Here is a 25,416-nt window from a genome sequence, read left to right as displayed (position 1 = left end):
CCACCTTCCCTCCCTTCTGGCAACCACCGAATCTCTGTACTTATGAGTCATTTTCTAAGTGTGTGTTTTAATTTTTTTAGATTCCACGTAAGTGAAATCAAATGGTATTTGTCTTGCTCTGGCTGATTTATTTCACTAAAAAGATTTTCTTTTTTATGGCTGAATCTGTTGTGTATGTGTACCACATCTTTATCCATTCAACCATTGATGGACACTTAGGCTGCTTCCGTGTCTTGGCTATTATGAACAGTGCTGCGTTGAACATAGGGGTGCATGTGTCTTTCCGATATGGAGTCATTTTGAGACTTCTGATCCCTTTCCCCCAGTTACCGGCCCAGGAGCCTTAAGCAGCTCTGGTCTTACCGTTGCTTCCCCAGGGCTGCTCCTGCAGTGCGGGCTCCTTTTCCTTTCGTCTCCTTCCTGGTCTTACTTTCATTCTCTCTCCTTCCCAATGTCTTTTATAAACCCCAGTCTAGTGAATCATATGCAAAAGCTATTCTCTTTTCAGAAATTCTTAAAGGCTCCAAACTCACTGTCTTGGGTTTCAGGCTGCACAAACTGTTCATGCCAAGTAACTGTACTTCAGACATCTCCCGAGCAAGTCCCCAGCTTTACCTCCCATGTGCCTTTGCTCATTGGACATTCATTTTAACTCAGTCCTTCAAGTTCCAGCTTAGGTGCTATCACACTGAAGGAAAGCAGAGGGGATATAACTCACCACGCGCCTGTAGAGGGCCAGACATGCAGATGGGTTGGTGAGGAGGCCACTTGCCTGAGGCTGGGGAGGCCCTCTCCTGGGAGGGCCCGTGTTGTGGGGTGGGGGGCAACGGCAGGTGAGTGGCCTCAGAAAGGAGGTTCATGTGGCCACAAAGAGGCGGCAAATCGTTCTCCCTGGATTTCGGAAGATGGATGTCTTTTTTCCAGCTTGGGTGATATGCACACATGCCCACGGCTGGGTCTGCTCTTGCAGGTGCAGCGCTACTGTGAGAAGAGCATGGTCAGCAGGAAGGTACGTCCACCCCTTTCTCAGGGCCTGGAGGGACCCAGCAACGCCCTGCTTTTGCCACCTTCAGTGCCTTTCTCCTTGCCCTTTGGGACCTCTGGAGCCTCTAGGACCTTGGTCTCATTCTCCTTATTGTGGAGCGGCTTGGCTGGGGTGGGCAGGGGCGCCCAGATGCCTGTGGGCTGTTGGGGCCAGTGGAGCCCCTCTTCCACTCTGGGCTCACACACTGCGCCCTCATTCCTCACTGTGTTCTCTCATCCCTGTCTCAGCTCTTCGGCTTCACAGAAAGGTATGGAGCAGTCCTCACCCCATGCAGGGAGCAGCCCAAACTGGCTGGGTTCCAGCACTTCCTGCAGAGCCTACAGCCCAGGGTAGCTGAGGGTGAGTCGGGGGGGTCCTGCAGGCCCTCCAGCAAGAATGTGTGCGCCTCAGGCTGGGCTCAGCTCCCCTGGGTGAGCAGCAGAGGCCTCCCTTCGTGGTCCCAGACCTCCTTCCTTCCTTCATCTGCAGAGGCCCCTGTAGAGGAGGTGGAAGCCAGGGCACCACGGCCTGCTTCCCCACTGATGCACATCGAAGGCTTCCTTGCAGCTCTCACCACTGCCAACCGGGATGGCAGGGTCATCCTGAGCCGCCAAGGTAATCCAGGAGGAGCCAGCCTGGAGCCAGGGGCCAGAGCATGCAAGGGGTCTTTACTTCCCTCCTGGCACCTCCCAGGGTTCAGATGAGGAAATGGGGTGATAGCTGGCCTCCCATGACCTGGGTAGATGGTCATGGGGAGGAGGGATGCAGAGGCACTGAGATGGTGGGTCAAGGTTACAAGAGAAGCCACGTGGCCTAGTGGTTAAGGTAGGGAGGCTTTGGGTTCAGTCTTGGTTGATCTCCTGTGAGCTGTGTGACTTGGCCCAGTTTCTTTATGACTCTGAATGTGTTCTGTGTAAAGGGAGGGAATGGTGGTGTCCACCTCAGGGTTGTCCTGGTGCTTCAGCGGGATCTAAGTTGAAAGGGAAAGGTAGACCCACCTGGAGATCCCCTTCACCTCAGGCTGGTGGAAGTATTGGTGGGGCCTGAACCCCACCCCTTCCCCATGTAGCTGTCTTTTATCTATCTTTTTTCAGGCAGCCTCAGCCAGAGCAGCCTCAAATTCCTGCTCCTGAATCCAGCTGTGCCCTTTGCCCAGGTGGTGAGGGAGTGCCGGGCAGTGGTCATTGCAGGGGGTACCATGCAGCCGGTAAGGCACCAGACTTGGGTGTTGGGATGGGACAGGGAAGGATGGGAAGTATCAGGCCCCCATTCCTGCAGGTCCCCAAACCAGAAAGGGTCAACTTGAGCAGGCCACACAGCGTCCACCAGGTGGCATTGCTGTCCTGTCACTGCCTGGCCTTGCAGCCTGGGGGGAGGGGCAGGGGTGGCCCTGCTGTGCCGGGGGTGGGGGGTGGGGGTGGGGGTGGGCTTCCATGGCCACCGGAACGTGCTTCTCCCAGGGATGCCTCTCTGGAGGTTCAGACCCTCACCTAGCTGCCTCAGTGGGTACCATTTTTGTACCCACCACAGATACAACATTCCTTCACTTCTAGAAATTTAAATTGTAATATATTAATATTTTTAGAAAAGTATCTTTTCACTGGAGAAAGCCAAGACAAACAGAAATAGGAAAAAAATTCCACCAGGGAGATTCATTTTGGTGTGTATCATTGTAATAGTCTTTGCATAATTTTTACAAATATGTATACATATTTTAAAAACAAAAATCTCTATCTCTGCATGCTATTATAATTTTTTTTTCTCAGCAACAAACCATCATAAACATTTTTCCTTATCAGCAGTATTCATTTATTCTGCCATACTCTGGCTGTACTTTATTCCATTACATGAATACATGGTATTTTATATAACCACTCTTTTTGTTAGGTATTTAGGTGATCTCCAGTTCCTCTGCTGTAAACACTACATGGTAGATAGAACTACATCTCCACACCATGGTTATGTCCTTAGGAGGCGTCCTTGGACAGGACACTCTGGATAAAAGGCTGTTCAGCATTCTCAGGCACTGCATGCTTCCCAGCATCAGCTGCTGGACTCGCCCCTGTGGCTTGATGATTTTTCCATTTTCTTGTGTATAGACTTGTGGGTTTTTATTCATTCATGTATTTTAAAAAAGCACATAGAGTCGTTGTTGCTTTTGTTGCACAAATTGTCTCAAACTTGGCCCATGGGGCCCCCTCATGCCACCTTTGGCCTTTGACCTGGCCCCATTAGCCTTGGATGCTTTCTGCCACAAGAGACTGTCCCAGGCTGCCTTATCCTTTCTTTGCCCCAGATCTGGAGTCACACATTTCTCCAAGGTGCCCTGGTTTCTGTTACTGGGGATTGGTATTTAGAAACCAACATCTGGGTGCTGGAGTGTTCGTGGTGCTCCTGGACTACCACAGTTTATAGGCCTTTTCAGTAGACAGACCTATGAAATGTTTTCAGTAATCATGAACCCATATTGATATTTCTAAATCAGTAACTTTGTTTGGTGTTACACTGTGTCTTCTATCTTGAGCTGAACATTTGGTTTCTACATTAACAATTACTTATTTGCTTTATCCCACAATATACTTAAAATAATTTCAAGATTATACCACTAATATTATTCTAATAAAATGCTGATTGAAATTTCATTTCTTTGCATTCATTTTTTGCCCTTAGGGTATATCCCACTAAGGCTGTGGGTAGGTCACTGAGGATATGAAGTCACTGAAAGCAGGCTTTGCTTTGCTTATGTTGTGAATTTGATAGGAAGCTAGGCTTTCTGTGTTTTCAGTTTGTTTTCAACTTTAGAGTTTGCCTTTTTATTTTTGACTTCATTATATTTTAAAAATATGTAAACATCTGTTTGAAAAGTCAAAAGTATATAAAAAGATACTTTCAGAAAGTCTCCCATCCACTCCATCAGTAATCACTTTTATCAGCTACTGTTCTATCCTTACACTGTTTCATCATCTTTCTGCAAAAATAAGCAGATGTATGTACTTACATTTTTCCCTTTCCTTTTTTATTTACACCAAAGGTGGCACAATCAGTTTATTTGCCAGGATATTCTGGGGGTCACTTGGCATCAGTACACGGGGTGGGCCGCATGCCCTTTGTGCTGCGTAGTTCTCCACTGGATGGATGCATCCTAGCTTACTCAGCCGATTCGGCTTGAAAGGCAGCCTCGCCATCACAGACACGTTCTTGAGAAGTCTCTTCATGCGTGTTATTTGGTTTGTGGAGCTGTGTCTTCAGGGGACTCCTTAGATACGGGATTGCCAGGTTAAAAAGTGAAAATAGATCTCATTTGTTATGTATTGTCAGTTCTCCTCCAGCTGGAGTTACTGTTCTGTAGGGGTTTTGCCAATTTGACAGGTGGAAAACCTGGAGCTCTTAAAAAATACAGATGCATATGTCCCCCTACGAGTTTTTACTGAATAATTTGGTCTGGGCCTTGGCCCTGTGTATTTTCATTCACCAGTGATCTTGCTGAATGGCCTGGGTTGAGACCAACTGTGTCAAATTTGCCAAATCCCCTTTGCTATTCCCACCGTCTGCCACCATGGGGTATCATCATTACTATTATTATTTTGCTAATTTATCAGCCTTTCCTTGTACCTGATTTTCCTGTTCTTGTGTACTTGGCTGCGTTCAGACCAGACACCCGCCCGACATGATTCTCTCCCCCTCCCCCTGCCGAGGCCTTGTCTGCTCAGGCCTGGGGTCCCTGTCCCCAGACCTCTGGGAGGTCACAGAGCCTCGATGTTGTGATCTGCAGGTATCTGACTTTCGGGAGCAGCTGCTGGCATGTGCTGGGGTGGAAGCTGAGCGAGTGGTGGAGTTTTCCTGTGGTGAGGAACATGTCCAGGGCAGAGTGGGCACACAGTCACATGGTGGCCCCTTGTCATGTAACCATATGCTGTTATCAGGCCCAATGGGCTTTGGGAGACCACAGGGGGGCTTCATCCTTTGGTAGCTTTCTGGTGAGCTCATTTGTCCCCATGCTGTCATGTTCAGTGTCCCCTCCGTCTGAACATTGCCCAGTTTTATTGTAGAAATGGGGTGGTGGCTGTTATAAATTGCTGTTCCTAGTCTAGAAGACAAGGGTTGGGGGTTGCTCTTTCTGGGTTCTGCTTTGCAGGATGGCTTAAACCTCCATTTTCAGCCCCTCTGAATTTTACCAGGTCACGTGATCCCTCCAGACAATATCTTACCCCTCATCATCTGCAGCGGGCCCTCCAACCAGCAGCTGGAATTCACATACCAGAAAAGAGAGCTGCCTCAGATGGTTAAGTACCAGCCAGCTTGCCTAACCACAGCCTCTGCTAGAGCAGAAGAGAGATTCCCGGGGTGGGGGGCACTCTGGTCAATCCTGAGTGCTCAGGCACTGGGGGAATTAGTACTGGGGTCTTGCATCATAGAGCTGGCTCAGGGTAAACCGTTATCTACCTAGATGTTTATCAAGGAAAGTCTGGGCTTACCCCTACCCTTCACCTCTTAGACTGCCAAATGTTTTCTTAAACCTCCAGGCATCCCTTTAGGATGAAGCTAAGGAGAAGGCTGCTCATTTCCTTTGCTTTCTTGCCATTTGGGTCTATCAGCCCATGGCTTAGACAGGGATGCAGGTGTTGGGACACATCACTGGGGCGTGCCTGGGCTTTCAGTGCCTGCTGTGTGATAGATGGTTCCCACCTGAACCTTGTGAGTCGGGAGAAGGGGGTGCCCAGCGGCACGCTGCCAGCAGGTCTTAGCGCTGCTGTGCTAGCATTGTGATGTGTGGCAACTGCCACCAGTCCCCAGAAGCATCAGTTGGGTGTGTTGGGAGGGAAGGTAGCACTTGCCAGTCTGACTGCTAACCGGGGGAGCCACCCGGCTGCAGTCCTGTTCCCTGATCACAGCCACCCGGGGGTCTCCATCCTTGGCTTTGAGTGTTAGGGTTAGGAAGCCGCTTTGGGATGTGGCTCCAGGAATGCTCCATGGGGTACCCCTGGTCTTCCTTCCTTAGATGGATGAGACGGGTCGCATTCTCTGTAACCTGTGCAACGTGGTCCCTGGAGGAGTGGTCTGTTTCTTCCCCTCCTATGAGTACCAACGCCAGGTCCATGCCCACTGGGATAAGAGTGGCCTGCTGGCCCGTCTGGCTGTCAGGAAAAAGGTGCGTGACCTATCAGCTGGAGCCCCCACTCGTGAGGACAGTGGCCCCCAGGCACTCCTAGGATTTCTCGTGCACATGAAACCAGATGGTTAGGCCTCATGGACGGGCTTCTGCTAGTTCCTTACCCCTGCCACTTTGTAATCCCTGATCACCACCCAGAGGATTTCCCCATAGCCCTTAGCTTGGTGGGGTTCTCCACTGCCCAGGCCTGGAGCAAAACTGAGACCCAGGCGTTCTGAAACCCCTTCTCGGGAGATACTATTTACCTTCAGATATTTAAGGAACCCAAGAGAGCCAACCAGGTGGAGCAGGTGCTGATGGAGTATTCCAGGTGCATTAAGGTGAGAGGGGGGCCTGCAGCCCTGGGTCCAGAGAACATGGGCTGGCAGCTGAAAATATTCTGGGCGGCAACCAAGCTTTGGCTCCACGACTTCAGGGCTGGGTATTCCCTTCAGTGCTGTGGCCAGGCGGGAGGCATGTTGACAGGGGCCCTGCTCTTCTCTGTGGTTGGAGGAAAGATGAGTGAAGGCATTAACTTCTCCGACAACCTTGGCCGGTAAGTGGCGGGCTTCTCATCTCTTGGGGCCCTGCCACCTGATCACCCCTCCCTCCGAGCATCCGGGCCCCTGCCTGCGATTCAAGGCTGAGTCTGCACTGGTCAGGTCAGCCCACTGCATGGGGGGGTGTTTTGGCATCTTTGGATTTGGCCCTTTGAGACCAGGTAGAAAGGTAGGCCACAACTCTATCAGGACCCCATTCATTGGCCTGAACTAGACATCATACCTGGAAAAACCCTCTCCAGGTGGTATGTATAGGGTGGGGAGCGATAGGCAGAGCGCTGAGCACAGCTTGTGGGGACTGAGGAGGGGTGGACGTAGCAGGTGACCTGGGGGTGGGGACCACATCCTCCATCCTGGGCCATGAGAACATGAGGAGGACCTGAGCGCCCACGTGCCATTGGCTTCTCTGTGCTTCCCCCCAGGTGTGTGATTATGGTGGGCATGCCCTACCCCAACATCAAGTCTCCAGAGCTGCAGGAGAAGATGGCCTACCTGGATCAGACCCTTGTGAGTACCTCCAGTATTGCAGAGGACGAGGAGAGGGCAGGAAGAGTTCCGCTGCTTCTGGGGCTGTAACCTCCCCACTGCACCTTGACAAGTGCCATGTTTCTATTTGCTTGAGGGAGGGCTGCCCATCCATCCCCGCTGGAGCTTCTCCGTGACATCATCCATTACATCAGCTGCTGGCATGGTGCCCACGCAGCCTACTGGTCTTGCTCCAAAGCCTGGCAGTATCATGCTCAACACACCAGGGAGGAGACCTGTTCTGACAAGTCATCTCCTTTCCCTTCCCAGCCCAGAGCCCCAGGTCAGGCCCCCCGAGGGAAGGCTTTGGTGGAGAATCTGTGTATGAAGGCTGTCAACCAATCTATAGGTGAGTCCGGGACCATTCCCGGCTGGGGATGGGTGGTAGAGAGTGAGGTGGCAGGAAGCGGGGATTTCACCTGCATCTCCAGTCTGAGGAAGGGGCTGGCACACGGTAGAAGTGTGCTGTTGGGGAGGCAGGTTTAACAGCCCCAGCCTCTGTTCCCATCCAGGCAGGGCCATCAGGCACCAGAAGGATTTTGCCAGCATAGTGCTCCTGGACCAGCGGTATGCCCGCCCACCGATCCTGGCAAAGCTGCCAGCCTGGATCCGAGACCGCGTGGAGGTCAAAGCCACTTTTGGCCCTGCCTTTGCTGCTGTGCGGAAGGTCGGTGCTGCTTTCTCTTCCCCGGAAAGTCCCACCCTCGCAATGTCATGTCTCACTGTCTGTCTCCCCAGTTTCATCGTGAGATGTCTGGCCCTGCCTGACAGGGCCGCAACCCTGCCTGCTCGCCGGGATCCTGCCTGACAATGGGAAACCCAGATAGAGAGCTCAAGCCCAGACCAGCCCCTTCTGGGACTAGCAGGCTGCCGGGACCCAGGCATAGGCAGGCAAGCCACCGAGAGAAAACCAGCTGATGGTGTGGAACCGCGGGGCCTGGCCATCCCCTGGCGCATGCCCGCAGTTCCCGCCCTGGGATGGAGTCATCTTCCCACTCGCATGGCTGTCCCCGGGCTGCCCTCGGTGGGTGGCTTAGAAGCCGTGGCCCTGCGCCACAGTGGCTCTGCTTGGTTTCCCAGCACCACTTTTCTGTAGCCGGCAGCTGGAACCAGCCCACCCTGCCTCCCCCATCTGCCTCCCTTTTCTGTTAAAATTAGCTGTTGGAGACTTTTCTCCATCTCCTCAAATTAAAAATGTTCCCCATTTCTAGCCCGCTGGTGTCTGTGGGGCTCTTTCTGCTCAGGGGCTTCTGGCCACCCAGCCTCCTTCCCTCTAACTGGTGAGGCACCCTGTGCCCACCCCCACTGCTGGCCTTGCCTGCTCACAGCCCACCCAGCATCCCGTCTCCCTGGCCTGGGTCTAGGTACCCACTCCAGTCAGTGGTGCCTCCCTCCCTCTCAAACCCGTGAGCAAACACCAAGACACCTCCCAACACCAGCAACGACACCAAGGGCCACTAGGCTCTCAGCATGACTATATTTAGAGACCCCGTGTCTGTCACTGAGACATTTTTTCCCCTGTGAAAATATCCCTCCTCCATCTGCCACAGCCTCCCCTGCTGATGTCCTGCTCTTCCCTCCCTGACCCCACAGAAAGGGCCCTTGGGCCATATGGGACTCTGTCCCCACTGCCTGAGACCAGTGGGACCTAGAAGCCAGGTACTGGCCGGAGCTGTTTGCACAGCTCCACTTCCTCAATTAAAAGTGTACTGTTGCTTTATGCTCAGTCCGCATTACAGTAATTTATTGATCAGGTACTATTTTATCTCCAAACATTGGTGGAGGGGGTAGGTAGAGCCCGGGCTGTTCCTTCTTCCCTGCCCAGCTGTCTGATCTCAGAAGCTGGCCTCCCCACTCCTTGGAGAAGGCCCAGGCACAGCCCTGGGACAGCCCCCCGCGATCCCCGCCCCCCTCAGGCAAGGGCGGCAGGGCCTGAGAGGCGCCGCAGGCCAGGGAGCCTGTCCTGGCTGCTCCTGTGCGAGGGCCACAGCCAGGCCTGGGTTTGGGGGCAGGAGCGGCCGGGCCCTAGGATTCCCAGTCACCCTCCTCCTCTCCAGGGGGCTGCTGTGGGGGAGGCAGAGGGGGGATGGAGTCTGACATCCAGGCAAAGGCGCCTCCTGGCCCCTCAGTGGCCCCCATCCCAGGTCCTTTCCCAGAGATTCCTGGAAGGGCAGAAGTAGGGAGGGGTCAGGGGCTGGGTTTGGGGTCACCAGTTCACCCAGACCCTAGAGACTTAAACAGGAAGAAAGGCAGAACGTGCTCAACGCAGAGTATCCTGAGATCCCAGCCCAGGAGAGGCGGCCAGTGCCCTGCCTCCTACCTTTGCGCCTCATGACCAGCTTGTTGAAGAGATCCGACATCAGGTCCCCACCATGGCTACTGGCTCTCCCTGCAACAGGAAAGCCCCAGGAGGGAAGGTGAGGGACCAAGTGCAGAACGTGCCCCCAGAATGGCATCCCCAAGGCTCTATCACGTTTGTCCTCTGCTCATCACCAACAGCCAAACCCCTTCACAGCCACCATGTCACCACCAGCTCATGGAGCCTCAGTCAGTCTGTAGACCCAGCACCGGGGCACTGGTACAATGGTTAACATTTGAGTAACGTGGTCACAGCCACCTTGCGAGACAGAGGGATGAGGTGAGGGGCCCATAGTACAGGTGAGGAGACTAGGAGAGGTTGGACAGTCTGCCTGAGATCCCAGTGCAGAGCTCAGAGGCAGAGCCGGGACTCAAACTCAGGGCTGTTGACTTCTGGGGCATTTTTGCTTTTTGTCCAGGTGTTACATTTATGCCAGTGTTAGGATTCTGAGTGGACAGAATCTGTAGTCTCAGGAGGCCTGGAAAAGCAGGATGGGGCTACCCCTCAGGTCCTGTGTGTCCCAGAATATCGCAGGATGCCAGCCACTGCCCTGGTCAGCTCCTGGCACAGTCTAAGGAGATTCTCAGCACAGCTTAAGCCAGGCAGCCTCTGTCCCCTACCAGCTTAGAAAACGAAGTTCGAATAAGCACCTCCAAAACCAGTTCAGAACCTACGGCCTGGGCAGGAAGAATGGGGACGTCAGGGGTGGCCACCAGCACAACTCGGGGAGAGCAGGGTCAGCTGGCCAGGAGCAGCCTCCTGACGTGACAGCACCCTAGGCACAGTGGTGGCTGGAGGAGTAGGCGGCCCCCTCCGCACCCTCCCCCTGGCACGCGGGGTGCGGCCCCTACCTTGCTCCTGCTCCTTCTGCTTCTTCTTCTCCAGCTTGCGCTCCTTGACACTGCGGAGCTTGGCCTTGCCAATGCCCCCAGCCTGGCGGATGGACTCAAGCAGGGTGGCCCGGCCACTGGAGGGGTCCACCACTTCCTTGGGCGCACCCTGGACTGGAGCTGGGGTGGGGAAGGGTGTGAGGAACAAAGGCTGCTCAGGCTGGAGGTCCAGAGGCCTCCCCTCAAGAGCCTGGCTGGGAGGAAGGGCTCTTGAGCTGGTGAGGCGGAGCTCGGAGACTGCACCGGGCCTTGCTGCTGACTGCACCTGCCCAAACTCGAGAAGTCTGTCCGGGCTCCCTGCTCCCTGTCCAGCCCCAACTGGTTTACGTGCCACCCTGCATAGATGGACCCTAGGAATTTATCTGAGTGGACGTGTGAACCTGACTCATGAGTCAACAGGGGTTTGTGTGCCATTTCTGCATGCTGGAGGCAGACTAGGAGATAGACCGAAACTGAAATTCTTCCACTTAAGAACACATGGATATTTTGTTGCTGTAGTTTTCCATTTTTTCAGTAGCTCCCTTTTTTCCATTGGTTTAAACAGGAACGGAGGACCCACAGCCCACATCCCAGGCTCCCTCCACCCTGGAGATAGAATTCCAGGGCTTAAAAAACAAGGTCTGAAAAACACAGTTTTATGAACCTAGTAACAAGATTTTGAAATTGGAATTACTCTGAAAATCTAGAACTCATGACTACATAACAAACCCACAGAAACTCCTTCAGGGATCCGTAAGTGAGAGGCAGCCCCCTGCAGCCCCCTGGCACCCTAGCGCCACTCCTACCTGAAGGAGACACACCACTGCTGCTGTCCTGCCTGGCATCTTGGCCCGGACAGCCTGCTGTCTGGGGTGGCGGGGGCGGTGGGGGAGCGCTGACCAGCACTGCCGGGGCTGGGGGAAGCGGTGGGGGCGGTGGGGGTGCCGTTAGCACCCCGTGTTCTGGGTCTGAAACAGAAATGTGAAGAAGCATGAGGTCCCCAGGGAAGAAAGAGGCCGAGCTGGGGAGCTCCTGCCCATGCCCAGCTCTCAGCTCACCTGGCTTAAAAGGCTCAGCTACCTCTGTGTGGAAGGTAGGCAGCTCTGGAATGATGCCAGGGGCAGAGGGCGCGATGCCAGGGCCCAGATCGGCACTGTACATGAGGTCGTCAGCAATGCCTGGCAGGTCGGGCAGGTAGGACGGCACGTCAATCTCGGGCACTTGGCCCAGGTCAGGCACATAGAAGTAGTTCTCTGGAACCTGCAGGATGAGGTGGGGTATGTGAACAGGGTTGCTGGGGCATACCCATGCACCGCTGGGTGGGAGAACGTGGCAGGGCTCTACCTGCTGCTCCAGCTGCTCTCTCTTGCTGATGGACAGAGGGGCATCAAACAGCTTCTCCTCCGTCTCTGCCCCCAGCATTACATGGGTCTTTGTGACAGCACCAGCCAGGGGGTCCAGGAAGACGTACTTTTTGTACCTACAGAGGTGGGGTAGAAGTCAGGTGGTCTAGACCCAGGTCCTCACCACCTGTCCCATCTCACTGGGGCTGCCATCTGTTTGTGCGGCAGGCTCCTAGGCCATACAAGGCAAACCAAATGGGTCAGCCCGGGCTGCAGACTCCTCTGCTCCTCAGTCTATCTATCACGTTCCAGGGCCCCCTCGAAGCCCAGCCCAGCCACGCGGTTGCAGCCCTGTCTTCTGGCCGTACAGGTTCTCAGTGGTGTTGAAGAGCAGCAAGGAGCTGACAGAGCTGATGTTGCTGGGCAGACCCCCAAGCCCCTCCTCGGCCTCATCCTCAGGCTCCGGCTTGGTGATCACACACACGGGGAAGTACTTCAGCTTCTCCTGGGCGTGGCGGGGGGAGGGGGTGACAGGGATGCTGGGTTTCAGCACCAGGCCAAAGTGACCTCCACCTCATCCCAGTCAGGACCTTCTAGGTGGAGGGGACAAAACCCTGTGGTGGGCCCTCAGTGTCTCCCCAACATCCAGGGCCAGGGCCACCACTGGTCACCCCCTGCGAGTGTGTGAGCCAGGTGAGCCCGTCAGACCTGCAGGGCCCACTCATCCAGGGGGCGGTGCTTGCTCTGGATTCTGTGGCGGGGGCGTCTCTGCAGGCCAGGGTCCTGGGCCCCTGTGAAGATGGAGCCGTACTCCTGCAGGCGCTCTGGAGCTGGGTACTTGGCACTGGAGAACACCTGCGGACGGAGTCAGGTCACCTCTTCAGGGGTCGGGAAGCTCCAGAGCCCAGGGTTGGGTGGGGGGAGAGGGGATTCTGGGTAGGAGGAAAGCTTGAAGTGTGGCTGGGCAGCAGAGGCAGAGCCCTAGGCAACCTAAGAGGCACAGAGAGATGGAGCAAATGGGGTTCTGGGACTGCCCACCAGCCATGGGGATACGGACATGTGGGCTACCTTGATGGCTTTCTTGCTGCCCTTGATCTTCTCAATCTTGGCCTGGGCCAAGGAAACCCTCTCCCCAATGGCCTGCAGCTGGCGCCGGCTGAGCTCCACTCGTTGGGAGATCCTGCCATGGAAGAAGATCACAGGGGCTGGGGTCTGCTCCCCATGTCCCTGCAGCCTCCTGTATGCCTCCCACTTCCAACAGGCAAGCTGTGAAGCCAGGGGCTTGGGAAAGACTCTTAAAATGCAGTGTTATCTGCTTGTCAGGGCCAGTGTGGGAACTGCTCAGGGGACCTCTAGAAGGATCATCTAACCTCAAGGTCTAGAAATGAACTTTTAAATGCTCTGGAGCTCTGGGTAGCGTTGGGCAATCACTCTGATCCCAAGCTGGTGCCTATATATGCCGTCTGAAGGGCCGTGGTCCTGCCTCCAGGAGTTTGGAGCCTCAAGCAGGGGCAGAGACAGAACTGTCACGACTCACATATAGTCACCTACGTGCAGATGAGCAAACGAGAGTTCAGCAAGTTGAGTGACAGGCAAGGCTGAGTCTAAAGCAAGTCCTAGGTCTGTTCAGGAGGAACTGCCACGACACATCATAAATTCAGAGTCCTCCCCACGGTTCCGATGATTGAGGTCGGACCGCTCATGGGCTTCCACTCCCCCACCCCAGTTAGTGGGCTCCAGAGACACTGGGGCCCTATTCCCCGAACATGCCAAACAGGCCTGGGCGTCAAACAGGGTGCCACTGCCCCAGATACCCACACTGGGCTCCTTCACTGAGCACCCTCCTTGCCGGAGCCTTCTTGACCACGGGATCTGAGCATGCACCTGTCGCTTCCCAAGCCCCTCTGACACAGAGCACTTGGGGTTGTGCACTGATGGCCTGTGTGCTCCAAGGGGTGAACACCTTGTTTTGTTCCTTGCTCTATTCCCAGTGCCTAGAACAGTGCCTGGCACCTGCGGGGCCTCCCTCTGTGGTTCCTGAATGCCTGACACCCATGCACCCTAAACCTAAATGCACAAGAGCCTCACTTAGGCTGGCCTGCATTGTTTGGCAAGAGCAAGGTTCTTCTCATACAGAGTTAATTCCAACTCACATGTGCCAGGGCGTCCTCCTAAGTCCTCCCCAACCTCCAAGAACACAAGTCCCTGCCCATGACTCCCGTGTCAGCATTCAGGGTGGGCACGTATCCATGCTCACCCAGCAGGAGTAAGTGCACAAGTGAAACACAAGAAACGAGGCAGAGTAGCCAGTTCAGGTCATGGGAAAGGCCAGAGGATGGTGGACGGCAGGGTTAGGGCCCACTAACTTAGGGTGGACACTATATGGCCAGAGAACTCTAGGAGTTCTTTACATGTTGGAATGTACAGTCAAGACTCCGGCCCAACCTTCCTGAGCCAGCCACCCACCAGCTCTACAAGGTGTTGGCCCCCAGAGCACCCACCCCATCAGCCAATTCCACAACCCAGGGGTCTCCACCCCCTAGTGAAGCCTCCCTGATTATTCTGGACTCCTCAAAGGCAGGGGGCTCCGGGAAGCAGGGGCCGGGGTACAAGCAGGCACCCAAAGCAGCCTAGGTTCCTTGATGGGCCCGAGAAGGCAGCAGTACAGACGGAGGGCAGAGGACAGAGTCTCTGTCCAATGAGAGGATGTGGTACCATCTGACACCTCCAGCTCATCCCAGTCAGGATCTTCTCGGTGGAGGGGACAGAACCCTGTGGTGGGCCCTCAGTGTTGGGGAAGGGGAAGTCCAGCACAAGTTGTTTCCTCCAGCTCCTGACTCAGCCACATTCTGCACCTGGGTGCAGAGCAAGCTCGGTGGTTGCGCAACCATTCCACTGGAAGTCAACCGGAGAGTGGGAGGGATGTCAGGACCGGAGGTGGACGAAGGCAACTCTGCTGTGCTTTTCCCCTCAAGGAGAGAAGCCTGATTTCTGAAAGTTGCAAACATCAAGCTGAACAATGAACCCTGGCAAATCTCTGGAATGATTATTAAATAGAGGGTCTGTAAGCAGTTGGAAAAGGAACAGACAGATTCCAGGGGCCAGCATTGTTCTAAATTCACAGCATTTCTTTTTTTGACAGCATTATTAAACTGGCGTCTCAGGGGAAAGCCTGAAACACAGTGCATCTTGAGTCAGCAAGGATTTCAACAGCTTTTCACAAAATCCTGGGGACAAGATGGAGCTGTGGGGGTTGGAGGAGAATACATTCAGGAAAATACAGCCAGAGGAACACCACCACACAAGGCACTGCTGAGGAATGGACTGCTGTCAGCCCCACAGAGGTCCCCGGGAGGGCTCCATCCAGCTCACTCCACGCCTGGGACGTAAACTAGGAATGTCAAACCGGAGGGTCAAAACAGTCGGCATGATGGAATCAAGACTCAAAAAATCTTGAGAGTCCAGAAGGATGGGCTGCAATCAACAAGACAAAAATGCCAAGGAATGAATGTGAAGCCCAGCGTTAAGTTTAAAAAGCCAAGTGCACAAATACAGAAGATGGAGGTTTAGCAGCAAGACCTGAGATTTTGGTTACCTATAAGCTTGGTATGAGCTAAAAACATGTTCCTAGGCAGCCTGCACAGGAAATGCAACCTTAGGGCACATGGTCCCTTGTCCCTGTCCTACCCTCCTTCCTTCTTTCAATGAACGGGGAAAATCCACTCTCTTGGAGGCAGTAGAGAGGAAACAGAGCAGCAGATAATGAGATAATCTATGCCAGGCACCAATCTCCATAGCTGTGTCCCCTTTAAACTGGCTCTCAATTCCCTCCTGGACTGTAGGGCCTGTCCTATTCACAGCTGTACCTCTAGCACCTGGGACAGTGCCTGACACATAACAAATACTGGCTGGAAAAAAGTGACAAATTAACCAACGTCCGGAAGAGGGTGAGAGGACGTGAAGAATGAGACACTCCTGTCAGACAAAGTAACTAAAGGCCGCTCTGGCTACAGATGAGATGACTTAGAGAACACGATGATTCCCGTCAAGTATCAAGAACACTCCAAGAGCTTCAGGTGGGAAAGTGATCAGACTTATTCTCTGTCACCCCAGAGGGCTGCACTGGGAGCAGTGTGGAGTTACAAGGACGCAGATCTTGGTTCTCCATAAGAACTTCCTAGTAAACAGCTGCACAGCTTTGCAAAGCAATCAGATTGCAGCTGGACGGCCCCTGTCAGAGATGCTCCAAGGGAGACAAGAGATTCCTCTGTGCAGCAGGGGATGGAAGACATGATTTCCAGGGTTCTTTTCTTATCCAAGAGCCATAGTGTATGTAATGGCTTCTAATTGACAAAGCCCCCAGAGAGTCTAATCTCTTAGTCATATGCCCAGGAGAGTACAGACCACAGATGAGGAAAGGCTTTCAATCTCTACGTTGCCTCTACTGATGGGCGGCGGCAGTCTGGAAGGCTGTTAGGAAGGATGGTCAGGCCACATGGGGGCTGGGATGGAGAGCTATGACCAACGAGTGGCCCCCACAAGGAGAGCGAGTAACAGGGGCAAGAAGGTGGTCTGTTTGCCTTTCCTGATCTAGGCCCCCTGGCCTGGTGGTCTGCTTCAAAGTAAGTCGGCCTCAGAGCTCATCACTGAAGCCATATGCCCATAACACATCTGCCCAGAAACTGCAGAGGGCTGCGTCTGGTGGTGCCAGAGCACAGCCAGCTACCCAGAGGCTCAGAGCCTGGGGCAGAGATGAAACCGATAACACATCTGTCCTCAAGAAGATTCCAGCCCACCAAGGAGACAGCTAATATGATGCCCCACAGACCCAGGTTTAACATCTGTTTAGTATGGGGGTGACCTTGGGCAAGTCACTGAATTGGCCTTATGTCTTCAGCTGAAGAAGGAATAGTAACCTCTTTACCATGGAATTATTGTGAAGGTTAAAATGAGCAAATGTGTCTAGTGTTCATCATCCAGCTGCCACATCCTAAGCACTGGGTTAACATTTGCTATTACTTGTAAGACTAGGAGTGGGGAGGGCTCCGGGCACTTGGAGGGAAGCAAGGGGAGAGTGAAGCAGACAGGGAGAAGGAAGTTCCAGGCCCTTGGCAGGAGGACACCAAGGCAGCCGCTCTGCTGGCTGCAGTGTGGGGGCATAAGGCGAGCACAGGGAGCCCTCCCCTGGTGTGGGCGTGGAGGGGGTAGGGTGCCCAGGGTAGTGCTCAGGCTTCCCACCCCATCACCCGCACAGCTCTCGCCTTCACCTTCAACTTTTCCACTCACTGGGATAATTAAGAATGATCTGCTAATTATGCAGGTGGCTGATTGAGTGCTTCCTAACCTTGGGAGTCGCCAGGTGCCAATCAGGAGAGAAAGGAGGGGAGTGGAGGATGGGAAGCAGGGAGGAGGCAAGGGAGGAAAAGGGAAAAGGATGGGGGAGGAGAAAGGAGGGACAGAGGAAGGATGGGGAAGAGGTAGGAAGGGAGAAGGCTTTACTGAGAACCAGGGCCCTTTCTCCAGGAAGGACGGGCTGCAGCTTCCCGGGTGGAAGGTCAGGAGGGGCTGACGGAAATGGCAAATGACAGCACCCCAACTTCCACCACACAGTTTGTCCAGCCACTCTGGCCCCCTCAACCTCGTCATCTAAGTCATGTGAAGCAGGTGACGTCTCTGGACAGTTATTTTGGGGCCTGGCTGCTCCCCAGGTGAAGAGCCGGGAGGTCTGCTAGGCTGGAAGAGGAGCCTGGAGGGCGGGGCAGGAAAGGTGGGGGGCGCGGGGGAGCAGCAGGGCCAGGAGAGCCTGACAGGCCCTCGTCATTCTCTGCCGGCTCTGCAGGCTCCGCAGCGTCCGCACCGAATGCTAATTTCCCATGAGCTCACCTGCCTGCAGAACTGAGGGCAGGCTTCAGCGGGCAAGCGGCTGGGCTGGGCCTGGGGTGCCAGAGCTGTGGGGAGGGGAGGTAGAAGGACCCCAGAACCAAGCCAGGTCAGTGGTGAGTGGGACTCTGGAGGAAATGCGACACAGGACAGCACTGCCTCCGGCTGGACCTGAAGCCATGTGTGAGCTCCAGCCCTCCTGGTTACCGAGGCACCACCGGGCCTGTCTAGGAATGGGGCCAACTGAAAAGCGGCAAGCCGGGATGGAAGGAAAGAAAACTCGGGTCCTGGAACTCCACAGCCTGCTCTACTGACTGGTTACTCTTTGCTTTAACTAGTTTAGGGAGCTCTGATTGATAAATATGCTGCCAATTCTTACTTTTCCCTCTTCTCTGGGACCCTAGGAGCCCCCAGTTTGTGCTATGCAGTTAGGAGTCACCTGGACGTACTGCGTTCCCATTCCAGACCATAAGACCTTCAAGGGCAGGAACTGTCTGTCCCACACAGCTTCCGCAGCCCTCAGGACCTAGTGTGCTGGTTCCATGGCAGGAGGTCAGTGGGGTGATCTGGAATCTGGCTGTGCAGGGAGCCTGATCCTGGGTCCCTGAGAGGCACCCTAAGCTCCTTGGGCCACGGCTAGCCACATGGAGCACCCACATCCATGCTCACCTAGCTCCCCAACCCCTCCTTGGGGAACCCTTCCTGCCCTCTCCCATCCCATGCAGGGCAGGAGGAAACAAAACTGTCTACAGGTGCCAAACACCTTTCCAGGAAGGAAAAAGAAAGCATGCTAAAAAGCCAGTGCTCCCCTTACAGAAAGGCAGACATATAGTCACCATCCTGGAGAGGAAACAAATATTTCGGATTGACTGGTTTGGCATCCATTTCAATCACTGGGCATGCAGTGGCCATAATCTGGGCCTGATGGCTCTTAAAAGGCCTGTGTCCTCTTGTTTATGGGTTCCTTAGGAATATTTGTACAAAAATAAGGCACCTAGCATGTTCTGTAACTATTGATATCAGGTTTATGGAGGATCACTGGGCAGCATATGAGCAGAGATGGCATCAACTCATAAGAACGAGTATTTACTGACTGCTTACTAATATGTGAGCACTTAATTCCTCTGCAAGTTTTGATTCATTTGATCCTTACAGTAATCCTATGACAAAGGTATTTTTATTATCACCATTTTATAGGTGAGAACACTGACGTTTATAGAGGTCAAGTAACTTGCCCAAGCAAATTGGGCAGCCAGATTGGAGTCCCGGCAGACTGCTCCAGAATCAACCCCCTTACTCACTTCAGGGCACCACCCCTGGGTTATATTTATACTCTGGATCTGCTTGGGGCAGGAAGCTGAGTTGGAGGAGGTCAGAGGCAGAAAAAAGGATTTGGTGTTTATACCAAGTCCAGCTGGAGACAATGACCCATTTTCTGCCTCCATTGGAGAAGGCTTCTGGGAAGAGGGGACCTCCCAACAGGTGAAGGAGGAAACCGCACAGTGAGGCAGCAGGGGACGCCTGGTCTGGGGTCCAAGCAGGGGAAGTGAGGGAAGACTTCAGTCACAAGAGGGACCTCAAACAGGCAGTCAGATACTTCACACTGGGAGGGATAAAAGGTCCCTGGATGAGGTATGGTGTGAGCCCCCAGGAAAGGGAAGATCTAAGCCCCACCTCAGGTTGCTTATGGTCAAAGGCAGGACAATTCAGGGCAAAACCTGGGACCTTCCCGAGGCAACAGCCAACACCATCCATTCATGTTAAATAGCACTGAATAAATCATTACCGCCCAAGGACGGTACTAGAGAAGCCCTTGTGACACAAAACGCTGCCCTCTCCCACTCAGACTGTCAGTAACCTCTAAGGCCCTGCCCCCTGCATGGCTGCTCAACCCTGGCCCCCACTCTCCTGGCTCCAGCCACCCTGGCCTCCATTCAGGTCCTTCCCACCTGGGGGTTTTAGCTGATGCCCTCTTCCTTCTGGAACACTTCTTCTCTTTAACTCCTACTCACCCTTGAGACTTGACCATACATGTTTTTCCCCACATATGGCGCTCCTGACCCCCATAGACCAAGCCAGGCCTCCTGTTAACAACTCTCAGAGCACCTTATCTCCCCGTCACGGCAGGGCAGTAATGATTCCAGAGTCTAGAGCCACAGCGCTGGGTGTGGCCCTGGCTCTGCTGCTTGGGCGAGTCTCTTAGCCTTTCTGTGCTTCAGTTTCCTCATCTATAAACAGAGATAACAGAACCTCCTCATGAAGCTGTTGTGACTTAGATGAGTTAACGCACTCAGATCAATGGCACACATGGTTAATGCTATATAAACAGAAATTAGAAAATCTTATCACAATTCTAATTAAATAACTAATCATGCAGTTGATTAGTTGAATCTCTCTCCTGCCAGAGTACAGGTTTCTGACACTATCTGAAAGCAGGGTCCTATGAAATCTTTTGTAAGCTGAAATGGCATGATGTGAAGAAGCAATTGCCATTTCCTACAAGCTCAACTCTTTGGATTTCTCGTTAGTGGAAACAGGTACTAATGTAGGTCTTTCATAAAACGTGTAGCATAATGTAAGCTTTTGATAGTGGGGGAGCCTGTACATCCTCTAGGTGGACAAGGACGACGCCTCACTCGTTGCTATAACTCGAGAGTAGCACAGTGCCTCGCACACAGGAAGTGCCGAATAAATATTTGCTGACTGCAGGAGTGAGGGAAGGTGCCCCCCAGTGGGAGGAAGAGCATGAGTTGGGAGAGTAGACCACCTGGGGGCCCCAGGGATGGCAGGAACCCTGGGGCTAAGTGGGAATGAGCTCTTACGAGAAAAAGCTTCTAAGCTGGGCCCCTACCTTGAGCCTCTGGGGCACAGGGAAGCCTCCTGGATCCCTCCAGGACCAAGAATCACCAAAAGGGCTGCTCCTGGAAGGTGCCTTCCTGGGAAAGGGGAGATCAGGTAGGGGTGGTGGAGGCACCCACCTGCTAAAGATGTCTCCAGAGACCTTCTGTAGGTACTGCAAGGCATCTGCCACCTGCTGGATGACCTCCTCACGCCGCAGGTCTGGCTGGATGAGGGGCACCTCGTAGGTCTGGCCCGCCAACGAGTGCTGGGTCCTCATGGGACTCATGGTGCCTGTGGGTGGGAACCAGAGCATCAGCACCGCCACCCACTCACCCACAGGGCAAAGTTCCAGAAGAGAGCACAGCCCTTCTCCCCAGCCATCTGCCACAGGTTGGGAGTGGGGGACGGAGAATTTGGTGGGAGGTCAGGAGCCTGTATTTTGTTGATGCTTGTTGGGTGGCTGAGAGGGTAAGCTGGTCAGGACAACAGTCTCTGCAGACTGAAGAGAAGCCTTCAGAGAAGGTGCAACGGTCACCGGCTGCCAGAGGGTGCTTGGTACCCTGCTAGGCACTCTTTCCATACACAGTCTCATTTCAACCGCCCAAGCCCGACAAACAAGAAACCCTGGCCATGGAGTTAAAAGGAGGCTGGAAACAGGGATGGATTTGGGGGGAAAAATTGCCTGTATCAATTGTCAAATGGTACCCAGGTCTGGAAAAGCCTCAAAAATGTGGACTGGGTCTGTTCCTGAGATAGGATAGGCAGTAGCTGGTGACTGGGTAGAGGACCATCCAGGCTTTGCTCACCCAGGCGAGGAGAGGCCAGAAGGAGGGGCATGTGAAGGCAGGGGAGAGGAAGGAAAAACACTCCTTCGAATCGCAAGGCGAGGGCAGAGTCTATTTATACTGTGTTTAATTAACTCCGCTCCCTGGTGCCACTGAAGCGGCAGTCACACTGCAGACGGCCCTGATTTGATTGGCAAGAGATACACCAAGCAGAATGTTAAGGCACCAGGCCCTTATAAATAGGCCTAATCACAGCACCTCAGTAGAAGAAGGTGAGGAAGACATGGCACTGTTCTCAGACCTGCTCTCTTAGCACACCAGGTTGGGGCCTCTGATTGCAACAAAGGTGTGGGTGGAGCCTGGGGAAGCGAGGGAGGGCTTAGGAGGCTCCATTTGGGCTTAAAGGGCTGGGTGACGTTGGGTAAGTTGCTGGCCTCTGAATCTGATTCTTTCCATTTCCCATTCTGCAGACTGAGAATAGGCATTGCTAAGTGGTTATTCCCAGTGTATCACACCAACTTCTTCTCCCGGTAGAAGCTTCCTCCTTTGCTCCCTGTAGGCTTTCCCAGCCATTCCTTGAACCCTACTTGTTCTCTCCTACCCTTTCCAGGCCAGCACTTTTCACATCTGAGATGGCTGTTCACTCTTCAACTCCTTCTCCAGCAGCAATAACCTCAGCTTCCCAGACCTGAACCTGCCGAAATTCATCAGGGCCCAGGAGTCTCTCTTCACCTCTCCACTTCTCGTACCTCCTATCAAATGACTCAAGTGGGGCCACTGATCCCCAAGCATCCGAGAAACCTAACTCTTGAGACCACCACACTCCTTCCAAGGACAGCCCCCCTTTTATATTTCTATCAAAGCAAATTTGCAGCCCTCCTTTGCCCTGTACCTATTTTCCCACCTGTAAGATCAGGAGCGGGCCAAAGATAGGATACATCTTCATTGCACAGCTTGAGGTGCATTCCTCATGGTTACTCAAGGCACCTGTGTGTGTTACGTGTGCAAGGGGGTAGTACAGGCACACATCTCAACAAGGAAGTAGCAGGTCCATTCAAGAATTAAGAGACTGAGTACAGCTGGCTAACAGTGAACTCCTGTCTGCAACCATCTGCTGATTAACCCTCAGGCGACAACCATGCTCACAAGGACGAAGAGGGCGCTGGGGCAGCCACGGAGACAGCCTGCGAACAGTCGGACGCTGTGATGACTGCTCGAATCCAGCTAAGCATACACTGCTAGGGGAACATCGAGGAAAGGGCGGCAAGCCCCTTCTGGGGTTAGGAGAGTCGGGAAAAGCCTCTCAGCTGAACCGGGTCGGCATACTAGCGTAAGGTACAGTTTGACCAAAGGTGCGCGGGGCAACGGCAATAGGTCTTGAGTGGGGATGGTACAAGCATCCATGGGAAGTAGCAGATAAGAGAAAAAGAGAGGCCGGATAGTTAATAACACTGAATCCCACAGTGAGGAGCTTGTATTGTAATCCTCAGACCAGTGTGCTGCCACTATCCGCGTGGCTATAGAGCACTTGAAAGTAGCTAATCTGAACTGAGATGTAGTTTAAGTGTACACCAAATTTCAAATGTACACCAAAATTCAAAGATTTGGCAGGAAATAAAATTAAAATAGTTCATTAAAATTTTTTACGTTACATGAAATGAGTATCTTACGTATTTTAGATATTTAAATATATAGTTTAGATATATTGAGTTAAAGAAAACATTAATTTCACCTGTTTCTGCTTTTAAACTCACACGTGGCTCATATTGCTATTGGATAGCGCTAATATAATCTGGTAAAAACTATGGGCTCTCCCAGAAAAATGAACATACATCATACCCGTTTTCCATAATACTGTTTGTAACTTCGGAAGTGCGCAATATCCTTCCTGCAAACCCGACACCCAGCTCCCTGGGCCGATACCCCGGTCAAAACCTGCTGCTGCGGGTAGGCAGGAACCAAGCACGGTTAGGGCGGCGTGGGGTCCGCTACAAGCGGCCGGGGGCGGGGGAGGCGCGAGACGAGGTCTGCCGATCTGCTCAGCCGCCCTCCCGGCGCCCGGCGGGTAGAAGGCACATGACGGTCACGGCTGGGGCAGGAGGTGGAGGGCCGCGGCCTGGAGCCCCGGGTCGGCGCCCGCCGAGGCCCGGCCTCCCTCCCGGGGCCGGGCGCGCGGGGGCGGCGGCGGAGGACCCGCCTCCCTGGGGCGCCGCCCGCGCGGCCGCAGAGTCGGAAGAGGACCCGGGCGCAGGCCCGGAGCCCCAGCGCCTGCCGCCGAACCGCGCAGGCCCGCGCCCGGGGGCTCCCGCGGCCCAGGCTCAGCGCCGGGCCAGCCCCGGAGAAAGGGCCGCGGCCGGCTCCCGGGCTTCCCCGGCCCGTGCCCTCGCCCTCCCCGGCCCGCGGGGCTGCCGCGCCGCCCCTCACCTGCACGCCGGCCACCGCCCGGACCCGCTCCGGCCGCCGCGCTTCCGCCCCGCCAGCTCCGCCGGGTCCTGGCGCCGCCGTCTAGCGGGGCTCCGCCTCGGGCGCTCGCTGGGCTCCCAGAGCTCCGCCCGCCGCCCGCGCCGCTACCTCCCCCCCCGCAGCCCCCTCGTCCTGGGGAGCGACCTGTGCGCCATCCCAGCGCAGGGCCGGGACACTCCCACCCCCAGCCTCATACACGTGACTGATTTCATTCATCCTTTAGCGCGCGCGCACTTTCTTGGCTCTGCCTCTGTGGACGGTTCTCCCCAGAGCCCACTTGATTCCCATTCTTTTAAAAATTAATATATAAGCCAGACACAAAAGGACAAATGCTGTATGATCCCACTTATGGAGTACCTGGAAGACAAATTCATACCCACAGAAAGTAGAATGGTGATTACCGGGGAGGGGGTGTTATTGGGTAAGTAAAGAGTTTCTGACAAAGTCTCTCTTTGACCAAACTTATGTCAGGCTCCTCTGAATCCCCTATCCAACTAGGCCTTGATTTGTGTCACCCAATTTTAGGGAGCACCCTGTGAAGTCACTTTAGCCAGACTATGTCAGACCACCCTTCATATCTGACCAAGTTCCTCATCCCCCACTAATCCCCAGGTGGGGCTGGCCTGCCTTCAGCAGGAATCCTGTTAGGTCATTTGGGCGGAGAATTATCCTACCCTCTTAGTAACTTTCATCCACCAGCCTGCCTCCCCTTGGCTGTAAATCTCCATGTATCCATGCTGTATTTGGAACTGACCCTGTGTAGGGATGTCTTCCCAATGGGTTCCAGCCCCAGGTAAGTTTGCTATGGATTCAATGTGACCAAAGAAAATGACAGCAAAACGTTCTTTGGGGTGAAAGGGTTTATTACCCTGCTTGTTCTCCCAGCCGTAGGTTGAGCACTAGCATCTCTACCTCCGCCCAGAGCACTGGGCCGAGCTCTCTATATAGCGCAGTAATAGCTTATTGCCTACAGGTGTGGAAGCAGCAGCCCAGCAACAGGCCAGTTACATCATCAGGTGGTTTAAATTCAATGAGGATCCTGGCCATAGGAACCCGACTTCCCCACAGGGAAAATGGAAGTTCCAATGGCCAGGATCCTCACCTGACCCTAATCTACCTGATGATGTAATTGGCCTACTGCTAGGCTGCTGCTTCCACACTTGTGGGCAATGAGCCATTATTGTTGGTGATGCTATATAAAGAGCTCCCCCCAGTGCTCTGTCCAGAAGTAGAGGTACGGACTGATGGAGGCCTTGCAGGAGACAGGGTCCATGAGCATCAAGCTTCATATAAACCCTTTACCCCTAATGTTACATTTTTGTTATTTGGTCTCACCTGAACCAGAGTGAACCTCCCAGGGGGCAATCCCCCTCAGACAAGCCACCCTGGCTTCATACTGAGGTCTTGTTTCTCCTGTTGCCAAGTTTTGGATAAGGTCTGTCACTGCTTTAACTACTGTGCAGCTCAAATTTTCTTTGACATGTCAGGTTGCAATGATGAGAAAGTTCTGGAGGTTGGGAGTGGTAATGGTTTCACAACAATGTGAATGTACTTACTGTCACTGAACTGTACACTTAAAAATGGTGTATACTTAAAAATGGTCAATTTTATGTGTATG

The 25,416-nt window shown here is 53.8% G+C and overlaps 2 protein-coding genes across 14 annotated transcripts in view; one reads left to right on the top strand and one right to left on the bottom strand.

Moving 5' to 3' along the window:
• The window catches only part of DDX11 (DEAD/H-box helicase 11), a 48,756-nt gene extending 40,288 nt beyond the window's left edge, over positions 1 to 8,468 (top strand). For 2 of the 5 annotated variants that reach the window (XM_036907965.2, XM_057492450.1), the window contains exons 15-26: positions 971 to 1,009; positions 1,273 to 1,384; positions 1,514 to 1,639; positions 2,119 to 2,231; positions 4,797 to 4,869; positions 5,203 to 5,306; positions 6,024 to 6,173; positions 6,446 to 6,729; positions 7,156 to 7,240; positions 7,529 to 7,607; positions 7,771 to 7,925; positions 8,030 to 8,468. In XM_036907965.2, the coding sequence (XP_036763860.2) occupies positions 971 to 1,009; positions 1,273 to 1,384; positions 1,514 to 1,639; positions 2,119 to 2,231; positions 4,797 to 4,869; positions 5,203 to 5,306; positions 6,024 to 6,173; positions 6,446 to 6,729; positions 7,156 to 7,240; positions 7,529 to 7,607; positions 7,771 to 7,925; positions 8,030 to 8,176 (1,467 nt within the window). In that variant the 3' untranslated portion in view covers positions 8,177 to 8,468. Of the gene's footprint in view, positions 1 to 970; positions 1,010 to 1,272; positions 1,385 to 1,513; positions 1,640 to 2,118; positions 2,232 to 4,796; positions 4,870 to 5,202; positions 5,307 to 6,023; positions 6,174 to 6,445; positions 6,738 to 7,155; positions 7,241 to 7,528; positions 7,608 to 7,770; positions 7,926 to 7,996 lie in introns of those variants that run through there. The other 3 variants (XM_036907983.2, XM_036907992.2, XM_057492451.1) reach the window with 3 other exon arrangements.
• A 506-nt stretch (positions 8,469 to 8,974) lies between these two features.
• On the bottom strand, positions 8,975 to 23,903 carry WASHC1 (WASH complex subunit 1). 9 transcript variants are annotated; one of them, XM_036908012.2, is made up of 12 exons: positions 23,175 to 23,468; positions 22,240 to 22,519; positions 20,688 to 20,841; positions 12,898 to 13,009; positions 12,538 to 12,684; positions 12,198 to 12,334; positions 11,831 to 11,966; positions 11,545 to 11,746; positions 11,293 to 11,454; positions 10,469 to 10,627; positions 9,579 to 9,647; positions 8,975 to 9,420 (listed from the first exon to the last, which is right to left on the bottom strand). In XM_036908012.2, exons 2-12 carry the CDS (start codon positions 22,298 to 22,300, stop codon positions 9,284 to 9,286), a joined length of 1,476 nt encoding a protein of 491 aa, XP_036763907.2. In that variant the 5' UTR covers positions 22,301 to 22,519; positions 23,175 to 23,468; the 3' UTR covers positions 8,975 to 9,283. The 9 variants fall into 9 exon arrangements, with proteins under 9 accessions (XP_036763907.2, XP_036763913.2, XP_057348448.1 ...); XM_036908018.2 differs by lacking the exons at positions 22,240 to 22,519; positions 23,175 to 23,468 and adding an exon at positions 23,760 to 23,903; XM_057492465.1 differs by lacking the exon at positions 12,198 to 12,334.
• Between the last annotated feature and the right edge of the window lie 1,513 nt (positions 23,904 to 25,416).

This window comes from Manis pentadactyla, chromosome 14 (genome assembly GCF_030020395.1).
Source record: "Manis pentadactyla isolate mManPen7 chromosome 14, mManPen7.hap1, whole genome shotgun sequence".
Classification (NCBI taxonomy): Eukaryota; Metazoa; Chordata; class Mammalia; order Pholidota; family Manidae; genus Manis; species Manis pentadactyla.
Note: the sequence above shows the minus strand (reverse complement) of the source record. Positions and strands in the feature narration are given on the sequence as shown.

What these genes read in the sequence shown, in the direction of transcription:
- WASHC1 (XM_036908012.2), bottom strand. Translation starts at nt 22,300, where the DNA reads ATGCACCTCAAGCTGTGCAATGAAGATGTATCCTATCTTTGGCCCGCT. An exon ending in TGGATGAGTGGGCCCTGCAG is followed by an intron (nt 12,335 to 12,537) that starts GTCTGACGGGCT and finishes CGCCACGCCCAG; the next exon opens with GAGAAGCTGAAGTACTTCCC. An exon ending in TTCAACACCACTGAGAACCT is followed by an intron (nt 11,967 to 12,197) that starts GTACGGCCAGAA and finishes CCACCTCTGTAG; the next exon opens with GTACAAAAAGTACGTCTTCC.